The following is a 12,781-nucleotide window of genomic DNA, read 5'->3' as shown; positions in this document are numbered from 1 at the left end:
TGGTAATTCGATCCTTCATTATAGCTAGCGCATATATATATATATATATATATATATATATATATATATATATATATATATATATATATATATATATATATATATATATATATATATATATATATATATATATATATATATATATATATATATATATATATCGTTAACTACCTATCTTCTATATTTGTGTGTAGCGTCACCTGCCCTGCTATTCCAATCATATATTTAGTTGTCATTTCCCGAATACTTGCTGAGTCAAACGCTAAGGGTAATGCCCTGCTCTCAAACCTCCAAACGCAGGTTTGAATAGGCAACGATCAGACTGCGTTATATCCTATACAACTACTGCTAATGAGTATGAAGTATACTCAGTGTTGAGTGTAGGTTTACACTCTTCGGGAGGTCACTAGAATCGCAGTGTGAAATATTTAGGATGCATGCGTTCTGCCGCCGCCGTCTCGTACCAGTCAGCCGTGTGTTATTGAAAAGTTTCCTGAGCACTGTGTACATAACTGTTCTGGAAGTTGTAAACGTACCTGCTATTTTACATACGCATTTGCGCAGGTTCCTTACTGTAAACAGATGGGTTATCTGGGACTGTAAACCGCTGGTTTATCATTTTACTATAAAGATATTACCGGGGAGTGTTACGACATCTTGTGACAACAAGGAACATGTTCTGCAAATGAAGGCTGTGTAGAGCCAACTAAAGTTCATGGTTTGATCATACACGAAAACAGTTGACTAGTCTATGAGTCCAATCTACCAGTTATAACCACATATCACCGTCAGTCCTATGCTACAGTGTGGTTTTATTGGTTGGTTGACTATTTGGAGAATGGAGACCCAAATGACAGGCTTCTTCTCTCTTGGCATGACTGCAGATATTTTAGTGAACGGAAGGTAAGTTTCAACAGGGTTAGCTTTTTGGTAAGAAACAAACCGTATGTATAGGTCTGTTAGAAGGAAGGTTGAAAATATGCTGTCAATTGTGGTTCGGTAGGACTTCTTCGTGACAACTTATTCTCGCATTACATGTCCTAGTGCTATACGTTACGAAGAATCATATCTAGAGAGCGGAATATCGGAGGTCCCAAACATTTTTGAAGTGTTAGTGCTTCTTTCTATTTTTACCTCTAGTCTCATTGAATCGTTGCATTTATTTATTCAGCCAATGTGTACAAAATATTACACATCGAAAATCATTACGTTCCTCTTGCTCTGTAATAAATATGAAGTAAGAAATTAAGAAAAATATGTAAAGATATGCAAAAATGTAAGAAATCTAAACAGAGAAAATATATTAATATAAAAATATGTAAAAATACGTAAAAATACGTAGCAAAAGGCTGAAAAGTGTCAAAAATGTGTCCAAAAAAAGAAAGAAAAAAGTGTCGAACATTCGGTATACTACGACTAGTCGAAAATCTATATTGTTTTGTGTGTCTTTACTGATCCCCCCCCCCCCAAGTAATGAACTGTGTTATGGTATTGTGAGAACTAATGTCAAATTTACCTGATACCTCTGCGGTACAGGGAACTCACCTCTCTAAACCTCTGACCGTATTTACGGCGTCACGTAGATTCACAAAGACGTGGCTTTTTGGTTGTATAAGCTCCCTTTTCATAACATGGATTCATATCCCCAGCAATCATCTGTGAATTCTCCAATCCTGTGATTTTCTGTTGGGTGAACATGGTTTGGTTAAATTCAGTTCAGTTTAGTTTCTTCATATAACATGGATCCATATCCCCAGCATAGGGTTTACTGCCATGGTTAGTGGTTACGGAAGGTTACAAGCTCAATCTAAGTAACTGTTGCCTTCCATTCAGAGTAATAGCTCTTTCTGACTGATTTATTTGTAATTGACAATAACTACGAAGGGCCTAAAATATCTTAAACTACTACACCTTCGTATGAGTTCCGCACCCCCCCCCCTTCCTCCACACCCCTGTTATTCACACCGGGACTATAAGATACGCATTCCACACAAAAAAAGACTTCTTTCTACCACGTATATTTACACGTGACTACGTAAGTATCTGAAATTGTCAGGGTTTCCCCTCCCATTTTTGTTGTTAATGGAGGTTGCATGCTTAGATGCAAAATGGCACTATATATTTTCCAACGTTGGAAACAAAGTTGAAAAATGAGTTTGAACTGTTTTGGTTTGTACTGAACATGTTCTATATACAAGGAACTGTTTTTGGTAATATCCTGTCTGTCAATGTGAGGGGCTGGGGAGGGGGTGGGGCTGGGGAGGTTCTCTGTTGTTTTTATTCTCGGAGGGTGGCTGAATCCCCCTATAGAAGTATACCTTGAAGTATACGAGGTTGCGTCCATGGACAGTGTCGAAAGCCTACAACATATAGCTCGTATTGCTTACAATTATCATTCCAGTGGCTAAATTTGGTTATTATGACATGTCCTACATGCACGAAGCCCATCCACCTGCAGCCGACCAGCGGCCCTTAGTGTGAGTCCATATTAACCTAATTAGTGGTTAAATAATGAAGACCAATGGTTGCCTCATGTAGTGTTCGTTGCATGTATGATACCATGTACACCTGTGTAATTGGTGGTTTCAACGCGATCGACAGCATGCTCGACGCGTCTTGCATTAATGTATGTATTTTAGATCCTCCTGCAAGCAGGAACTCGCGAAGAAGCCTAATTGGCTTATCAAAGCCGCAAGCTGACCGAAGTCAGTCTCTCACATTCATATTTAACGTCCATGATTATGAATTGTTAATTGTCAACAACTCTGTAACTGGACGACATACATTAATCTGGGAGTGACTCGAACCGGGGACCTTATGATTGAAAGGCACCGGTGTTAACCACTGAGCTAACACTCCACTCAATCAGATAATTGGTTCGATTCCGGTTCGATTCCCCGCCGACAGCAAGGTGTGTCGTCTGGCAAGGGTGTTGTTCAATAACAACTTCCCGACATGGACGTTAAATGGATGTGTGCCGAGAGATTGGCTTCGGTCAGCTTGCGAGTCTATAAGCCTCCATGGCTTCTTTCGCGAGTTCCTGCTTGCGGGAAGATCACATATACATACATACATACATACATACATACATACATACATACATACATACATACTTACATACATACATACATACATACATACATACATACATAATGTGTATTGTAGTCAATCAGATAATGTGTATTGTAGTACATATTGTCTGGCTTTTCCATTCGTGGTCGATATTTCTATAAATTTCGAGCACGCCGTTAATCAAATACAATACATGGGGAAAAACAAACAATTAAATCAAATTTTGATAGACCAGCCAATCCAATCGTGTATTGAACTAACCAGTGTTGGAAAACCTTGTTCAATTTCCCGCGAACACACTTCCGATTTCCCGCTGGTGTTCGCGCAGCGAACACGCCGAGCACGCGTAGCGTGCGAGCATAAAGGTGTGGGTCCAGGGGCCCGCCCTAGGGCCCTGGTGGGGTCAAGGGGTGGAACCCCTTGTGGGGGTCCAGGGGGCAAAGACCCCGGAAAATTTTGGTATTTTTGCGTGTCTAGCGATAAAAAATTCGCAGTTGAGGATGCAAAATACTGACAACATTTTTGAATTTAAATTGTCAAGAAGCTGTTGAAAATTTTCAAATGACAAGTTAGAGTAGCTATATTACGTTGTAAAATGAAAATACATTTAATCTGTCTTACAATCTTTAAAAAGTTTAACTTAAAGAACTTACGATATTATGAAACAAACAGCGTTCGGCAAAGCCCCGTTTCTAGACTGCCTAACAATGAATAGCACACACAATGCGTACATCAGTTTACAACTGCAGTACGGTTTACCCTACTTAAATACACGGTAGGATACTGTACATGTGCTGCGAATTTTCTCAGGTAACTTACCAAACAACTGCGCGCTCATCCCCTGTCTAACCCTGTCTAACACCTGTTTGTTAACATTTTTGGCAAGTTTCCAAGAAACGTTTCATGTAGTATTCCCCATGATACACGAGGTACAGTCAATACCTATACACGCAGCACATCGAGGCCCCACTAGCTATGGCCATCTTTATGAAAGTAAACCTTGTAATAAAACATGTTTTAGGCCACTTGGCATTATAAACTAAATGCTTAATATTATTTCCATGTTCTTGTAGAAAACGTAAAGTTCACAAAATACAATTAGTAGTGTTTTTGTTGTTACGTGAGATCCGTAACCGACGAGGTGGTTAGGCTATTTGGTATGCACTTAACTATGGTAGGATATTATTTTTTTCCGTATTTTTGGAAATTCTAGAAAATACTTTCTTTTCCCCCAGCTTTACACCAGATGTGGTCTTACAGTTTTTTGCTTAAATGGGTGTACTAGAGCCTTGTTTACATGACATTAGTTGCATTTAGCACGATATGCCAGTTTCGCGTGAATTTTTCGAAATTGTTTTGCTGGATCTTTCAGAGTTTTTTCTCTGTCAAGTTTTTCTCTGTCAAGTTGTGCATTGAGTATAAACTTATCGCGAATGCAAGAAAACGATGCGGGGATTTCTAGCAAACGAATGTTTTCTTTGCGGGATTACTGAGTCAGTTGAAGGGAATCCGGCACCTTAGAGGGAACACTGAATTGAAGTCAAATTCATACGAAAGAAAACGTTTACTAGCTAAAATACAATATAAGTATTAAACAAATGTGGAATGGCAATATTGTTCAAAACATTTCCCGCGAGGCTGATTTATTACAGCAAGCTTCCCGCGCTGGGCCGTGTGTGTCCGTGTGACATTGCCCTTGTGAGTGGGTTGGGGACACATCATTACTCATTATAGGCTATTGTGACTAAAATTGCCAGCACGCTCTCTGGACATTTTTCTTTTGTTTCTGAAACTTTTCTTCTGAAATTTTCCTTATTGTTTTTACAGATGTACTTTTTTGCTCCTTCGTGTTTTTTTTTTAAGTTTCGACCCGTTTTTTTTCCCCGATTTTTTTTTTCTCCAGCGAGGCTGGATTTCCCGCGAGCATCGCGGATTTCCCGCGAACCTGGTTCGGAAGGTTCGCAAGGTTTTCCAGCCCTGGAACTAACAACAGGGAACTTGAAATGGATAGACATGATTACGACGATTATATATACAAATGAGTAGCGCGCTTATATATAGATATGAGTACGGTAGCACGCTTATTTGTAGAAGATATAAAGATATATATATATACATATATATATATATATATATATATATATATATATATATATATATATATATATATATTTATATATATATATATATATTTATATATATATATATATATATATATATATATATATATATATAAACAAGGGCGTAGGAACCGGGGGCTGGGGGCGCCAGCCCCCCAGTGAAAAATATGGAGGGGCGGAAGTATCATTCCGCCCCACCCCCCCCCCCCCCGCTTCGCAAGTCAGAAAACCCCTTTTTCATTTCCAAATGAGAAAAATATCTCATTTGGAGCACCAAATTGCATCTAAGGCCAGGTGAAAATGCAAAATTATTTACAAAATGGAGTGGGTGTTGAAGTGTGCTATATTGCACCAAATTGCATCTGAGTCCACCTGGAAATGCAAAAAATTTCCAATGGGGAGAGGGAACCCCCTCCCCTTAGACCCCTCCCCCAGGCCGGCCATCAATCTTCAGCCCCCCCCCCACTCAAAAGTACCTTCCTACGCCACTGTATATAAATATATATAATATTTATATATATATATTTATATATGTGTGTGTGTCGTATGTAGACCATGTGTTCTTTCTTTATTTTCCCCCGCAGGTTTCGTAAACAAGGGCAGAGGGTATAACGAGTCCCCTAAGCACTATCAATCTTCAGTTGATGTTAATTTCCAGTTGGAGTCTCTGTCAGCCAGGCTGCATTGCTGAGTCAACTGATTGTCACGTGGCTTTCGTCGTCCGTGATGTTGCTATGGTTGGATACAAATGGCTCACATCGCTAAACGCTGACTGCTTTATCCGAACTCAGATGACGAACAGAAATAGTTAACTGAAATGTTAGACAAACGTGAAAATAACCGCAACAAAAACGGGAACATGTGGTGGTCTCAAAGCAAGAGCATCGATGGGTCATCTGTACAATTACGGGAGGGCTTTCACGATAAGTGTCGTCGTCTGAACCAATTAGACCAAGCAAAATACTGATATCGTACTTGTGTCTACCATCGTAATGTGTACATGACTATCGGCTTATTGCGGTAGCCATTTCAAAGGTTAATAGGCTAAAACATTACCTAGGCTATTTAGCCTAACACACAGACTGTTGACCAATGTCAAGCGGTTATGAAAGTCACATGATGCACGGACGTTTATCGTTGAGTTGTACAGCTACAGCGTTATGAATAATAAACAAAGGTTTTACAATAATATACCAGCAAACCGGAGTCCTCTTGTTGCCATATGGAACCGTTCTGGTAGCCACAGGCGTTTCTACTTGCTAAATAATAATGGCTAACCAGAATTTGTTTACTCATTTGGCTATATTTGTATGTTTCATCTACGTTGTTTTCATTGTTGGAGTGCAACTATCGTGGCATTCAAGCGACAGTCAGTTGTTGACTCTCAAGTCCTTTCATGAAGCAGACGTCCAACTAGAAACTGACCAAACTACACCGGTGTATTTAAATGCAACCAAAAGTGTCGGACAAAGCTTTGGCTTTTCTCCATCCCCTACTACAGTCTCACATTTGAGTGTGAATGGTTCCTTTCATGATCCGCCGAAATTAAAGAAGAATTCAAAGCAATCAGACGCATCTATATTCAGAAAGATGGAGAGTAAAATATTAAACCAAATTAATAACTCTAAGGCATCCGTGCCTCAAGCGAAAGCCAAAAATGACTTACATCTATCAAGTACTAAAGTACCGGTATATAACTGTAGTAAAAACTTATTGATTTGGTGCGATATAACTGCGCTGATACGAGACGGTACTTACCTTTGTAACAAATGCCAATGCCATATGCAGATAACGAGAAGTGTAAACATTGAAGATTTAAAGAAGGCCGACGTCGTAGTCTTTTATCATATGATTGAAAAACCTTGGGACAAGCTCATACGGTAAGGAGTGCTTTTCAAGGAGGTAGTTGTCATGGTAACAACTCCTTGGTTCAAGTTAATTGCATGGTTTGCACAATAGGATGAATGTAGGCACAATTATAGGCAGGAAAACTCCTGTTGATGTCAGTGTAGCATACCTATATTAGGTGATATTTCTCTAGCATTTATTCACTGAGACCCTTGAAAATATCAGAGCCTCGGCGATCGAAGAGGCTGTATACTGCTTAATCTAACATAGTACAGCGAGAGTTTGGGAAGACTCGCCCAAACCGCGTGCCGCGCTCTGAAAAAGTTAACTTTCCGTTGCTTGCAAGTGAAGTATTCTTCCAAGGGGGGGGGGCAAAGGGGGCAGCCCCCCCCCTTGAGCATATTTAAAAAAAATCTTAAATGTTTTTACGATATCGCTAGTATTATCAAAAGAGAAAAGATGCAACTTACAAGGCCTGGGAAGTGCCATTTCCAGCGATCTGGGAGGCATTTTCAGCCAAAATTTTCTTGCACGCTTCGCGCCAACTCATGGTGGCGCTACGCTTAGATAGTTTGCAATGCCGAAACTACAGTTTCGCCCCTCCCTTGGCAAATTCCTGGCTACGCGCCTGTTGTCGCTACAAAATGCAGACAGTAATGAAACGTGATTACCTTCTTATCTTTTAGCTGGATCAGAGATGTCCATCGCTGCTATGTACACTGTGTTGTGGGTATTGACCGTAGCTGTATGTATTCACTGTACACTAGTGTCTAATTACCGACGGTAGCAAGCTATGTGTGTATTTTCTGGGATCGATGGTGGTGTCTAACACTTCTGTTACACCTCATTCGAAACTAGGTCAGATTACCGGCATCAGACGTTTCTTAACCAAAGTTTTTTACATTGTATAAAACTTAAATAGAGTTAGCTAACCAGATTGATTACAATCCATTACACATTTGTCGAGGATATCTTTAATCATCTGTTGTTTGTATGGACTTTAAAAAAAGGTTCTTTTGGTTAGGTGATTTCAAGGGTTTATACATTACGAATTTGACATTAACAATTGATAGTCATCGACTGAAGAGCAAGCGTCATCCTGAATTCAGCATTATAGCAATTTTACAGAAATAAAGCACATCTTAAAGTCCTACGTTTTCGTACAAGGTTTAATTTGGTCTATTTCCGAGTATGTGCATTATGTAGGCCTAAGCCAGCCAAGTTGCATGAGGAACCTCTTTATTTCCAAAGTTTGAACAGTAAGTTTTACGTTTTCGGACACGTTTTGGGTCATTGCTGATCCAACCACTTCGTCTGAGAACGACAGATGTGCAAAGGAAGGCGAACAAAATGTTCATACATTATTTCTCAAACATTAAGAGCGCTAACTACAAGTTTGTTGGTCAAATGAAATTTCAAATACGAGCACACAAAACAAGTTTTCGGTTCAACCAATATCTTCTCATCAGCCAGGAATTAGCGCATTGCGGCTATATCATGCGGCATAAATTTAACTTTTGTGGTCGCACCGTACGTATAGTCAAAGCATCATTTCAATGTACCACGCTATTCAAGCAGAAGTGGTTTGTTTGAACTATCAAGTGTCTGGTGGAAGGAACTATATCCAGTGTCTGGTGGATGTTTTTAATATATCGTCGACTAAATTTCCTATCCATTCTTCATGGCAATCAGCTATGGCAGTGCAACGAGGACATGATTTTGAAAGATAATGTCACACCGGGAATCCAAATTGTCAAGTTAATTGCTATATACATAACTTTGTGAGACAGATGTTCCTTTGAAGTACTCTGATCAGAAGAACATCGCCATACGAAAATGTAGGAAAGGAAACAGCCTATTAATAGTTTCCTGTGAAGCTGCGTCATTGGAAAAGTCATCAGCAAGGCAAAGCGCCCGACCATAAAGTAATAATATATCTTTTGTTTCTGCAGTTAGAGTCTTGCGGCATCTTCGGTGAACAGTTCTGAAGACAAAGGTTAAACTGTCTGCTCTGAGCGTTGAACATTGGCCAGGGTTAGGTTGAGGGAGGGGTGGGAGTGGGGGAGGGGAGGGGAGGGAGAATGAGGTTAAGTCGGCCAGGGACATTTACCTGGAAGACAAGCATGTTTCACATTGCTCTCTTGAACTACCAGTATGTGTTCTAATAGAGTTATTTCGCTTGAAGGAGACTTCTTGCTGTGGTTAATTGGTACATTTTACCGTACGCCGCATACATTTTGCAGTCATGTTGAAGTGTGTTTTTCCTCTGTGCGGGTGCGTATGTTTCGTGAGTTTGTGAGTGTGTGTGTAATGTATGTACGTGTGTGTAACGACGAAGCTTGTATAGACACGATAACTCAAGAAGAGGGCTTGTTCAGACATATGACATAATTGCCACGTAGGTACCTTGCACATACCTGTGAATAAAGTCAAATATCATTACAGAGATCAAAACTGTGAACAATTCAAAAGCTCTGTATTCTAAAACTCATGAATCATAACTTGAAGAACGTCTGTGCATGTATTATGTATTATTATGACGAACAGCAAGTCTAAACTTTACGCTGGAGGTCAATTGAGGTCAACAGAGACAACAAATATGAAAGCCTTTTAAGCACGTTACCTTTGATCAAAATGAAATAGTCAAACTTGACGTGTGGGTCGTTCGTTTTTGGTACAATGTCCCTATGTTTGCGGTGGTTCAAATTTCAATTACACTGGCTCAAAAGATATCTGAAAGTAGTTCTTGATTAAACGCTATTTCAAGAACCGTAACTGGTAGAAATTTGATTATGACGCTTTGAAGGATATTTTATTTTGTGTTTATAGATTGTTGTTGTCCCTTACAACCCCACCCCCCCCCGTTGTCCCTGATGCTCACTAACAACGCCCCCACACACACCTTTGTCCCTGATGCTCACTAAAAACCACCCCCCCCCCCACACACACACACCACCCCTACAACCAGCACTTGTTTTGCAAATATCAATTGAATCTTTTCTCTCTCCTCTCCCTCTCTCTTTTCGTTTTGCTTTTCCTTCTCAGAGCCCGTCCAAAAGGTCAAATATGGGTTTTCTTCTCTCGAGAGAGTCCTGTTCATTGTAAATACTGCATGCTACCGAAGTCTTACGGCGCTGTCTTCAATATTACCTTAACCTATCTCTCTGATTCTGATATTGTCGTTCCTTATGGAGTATTTACACCTTTCAAAAGCACCACGAAGAAGAAGAAGAAGAAACAGCTTAAAGACAGCCCAAGTTTAATCAACTGGGCGGAAAACAAAACAAAGAGTGTCTTATGGGTTGCGTCGAATTGTATCATGTCTTCGTGGGATCGATTGGGTTTTGTGAAGCACCTCTCGACGTATTTACCGGTGGACATGTTTGGTAAATGTGGCAATCTCTCATGCCGAAAGGAAGAGAAGGATCACTGTGAAAAAGTTTTCAGTCAATATAAATTTTATCTTGCTCTGGAAAATACCCCTTGTAGAGAATATATCACTGAAAAAGTTTGGCATAATTCTTTCGAGAGAGGTTTGATCCCAGTAGTATTCGGTGCTGACAAATCTGATTATGTAAAGATATTACCAGAGAACTCGTTTATATTCGCGGAGGATTTCAATTCGACTCAACAACTTGCTCGTTTCTTGGAAAGAGTAGATCGCAATGATACATTATTTAATGAATATTTCAAATGGAGACAATTAGGTTCCATCAAAAGATGGACGAGAAGTTTAACGTTTAAGCCAGAAAGTTTATGTCGTGTAGTGCAGAAGTTAATTCATCTTGAAGAAAAGAGCGAAAAAGAGATACGTTTATTACGAAAACAGAAAACATCCATTGAGGATTGGTGGCGCTCCTCTTGCAGAGAGCTGGGACCACTCAAATTTTCAAGGAATTAAACAGTGGCGATCGGACGTGTTGATAAGAAGTAGTATACCTGTGCGTGTGTGAAAATCATATATACTAATATTACCTACAACTGGAATTTGTTAAACCAAACGCATATATGGAGTCAGATTATTTTGTAGTTTACAAGAATATGACACATAATATGTCAAAAGTCGGGCTCTGAGGTGATTCTCCACCCACCCTACCCCCACATAACCTCCCCCCACGCCCCCTTGGGGATCTGATGTATCATTTGGTAGTTGGTAGTTCGCAGTTCATTCCATAATGATAAAGTGTGTATTAGTATTGCCGTGTTTTTAACTATAGATTCAACAAATAATTTTTTTTTTTAATTTTTTTTTAATAAATAAAGAAAGAACAAGAGGAATGTTGACATGTTGAGTTGGGTAGAATTTTATTTTCTTAAACACTCCACATAAAATATACGTGCAAAATATCAGTACGATAAATATTCGATTCCCCGTAGATATTGTTGGGAACCATCCACTGGCCTATATATGATTGATAGAATGGCCCGACGTAGTCTATTTCGCTAACTTAATGATAAAAAAACAAAAAACTATATATGTTCATGACGTGAGCACCTTTTTTTTTTACTTGGCTTGATGTTTTTCTTCCATTACTGTCGATTAACTTGCTTCCATGTCTTTAGTATACACCAACATAATAATATTTATGGTGTGTGTATGTGTGTGTCTGGACGATAAATTTGTCATAATTACGAAACTGTCTATAGAATGTGTTGTAAACTAACTCGATAATAAAGAAGTTTTGAGCAAGAAACATTTTAAGCAAAACTAGGAGGTTGTCGGATGTTCGAATTGCATGGCATACAGCATTGACTGTCAAGACGTTTAGAACTTGTAACGGTCGTTTACGGGTATACTTACCCGAATGAACATTATTAATGGTCCATATTGCATTTATCTGGAATTATTAGCATTCCATTCTCACTTGCATCCATTTACCCGTCAGCAACTTGCGATTGATGAAAGAGAGATTACTGTGATAGAATTTTTTACTCGGCGAACCCTAATTTCACGAGAAATTAACCTTTTCGTAAAACTTGACTTTGGGCTATAGGGCCCAAACAATTATGCATGCACATCACACCTTTCTTATTCAAATTTTAAAATCAGCCAATAAAGTTTATCTCTATCACGTGACGTCGGACAATAACAAACATTGTTTATTGTTTGACTATAGGCCTATGCTGCTAATTGCCTTTACAAATACCAATGAATACCTCCAAAAGAAGAAAACTAAGCTCTTGATAGACATATCCAAATCTTCATGATGCGTATTGAAGCTGTCGTTAACACGAACAATCAATAGTGACAAATGCAAGGCGCATAAATACAAATAAATCATAGACTAGACTTACGCTATAAGTTCTAAGACATAAGGCCTTCGGTATATAATCCACGGTATGTTCCGAAAATTTCGCTAACTGTCCTCAAACTTTCAATTTAACGTACATTTCATATTTGGTCTGTAGGTTCTCCTTAGGTCGAACTGGTTAAAGGGATCGTTGTTGGGTTTTATCATTAGGTCATTTGAGGTCAGCACGGGTTAAAGTCTGAAAACATTGTTTTACACAGTATCTCAAGAAGTAGAAGTTGCAGGAAGTTCAAACTGGTGTGTAGCTTGCCGTTGGGTGAGTAGACGATGAGTAGTGGTTTTCATGAATATCAAAGGTCATTTGAGGTCTACAGGGTGAAAAGCTTGTAAAAATGATATCTGACGGAAGGTCGCCTATGAATTCTTATATTTGACATGTGGACTTCAAGATTATAGAATTGTACCCTTTTCCGTACCTGCGTTGCCTTT

General features: G+C 39.2%; 1 protein-coding gene across 1 annotated transcript; it reads left to right on the top strand.

Moving 5' to 3' along the window:
* Window positions 1-235: 235 nt before the first annotated feature.
* On the top strand, window positions 236-11,291 carry LOC139981625 (3-galactosyl-N-acetylglucosaminide 4-alpha-L-fucosyltransferase FUT3-like). The gene is made up of 3 exons (XM_071994151.1): window positions 236-903; window positions 5,777-7,072; window positions 10,086-11,291. Exons 2-3 carry the CDS (start codon window positions 6,462-6,464, stop codon window positions 10,939-10,941), a joined length of 1,467 nt encoding a protein of 488 aa, XP_071850252.1. The 5' UTR covers window positions 236-903; window positions 5,777-6,461; the 3' UTR covers window positions 10,942-11,291.
* Window positions 11,292-12,781: the final 1,490 nt, after the last annotated feature.

The sequence above is a fragment of the Apostichopus japonicus genome, chromosome 15, assembly GCF_037975245.1.
Source record: "Apostichopus japonicus isolate 1M-3 chromosome 15, ASM3797524v1, whole genome shotgun sequence".
Taxonomy (NCBI): Eukaryota; Metazoa; Echinodermata; class Holothuroidea; order Aspidochirotida; family Stichopodidae; genus Apostichopus; species Apostichopus japonicus.
The sequence above is the reverse complement of the archived record's forward strand: the minus strand, read 5'-3'. Positions and strand labels throughout refer to the sequence as shown.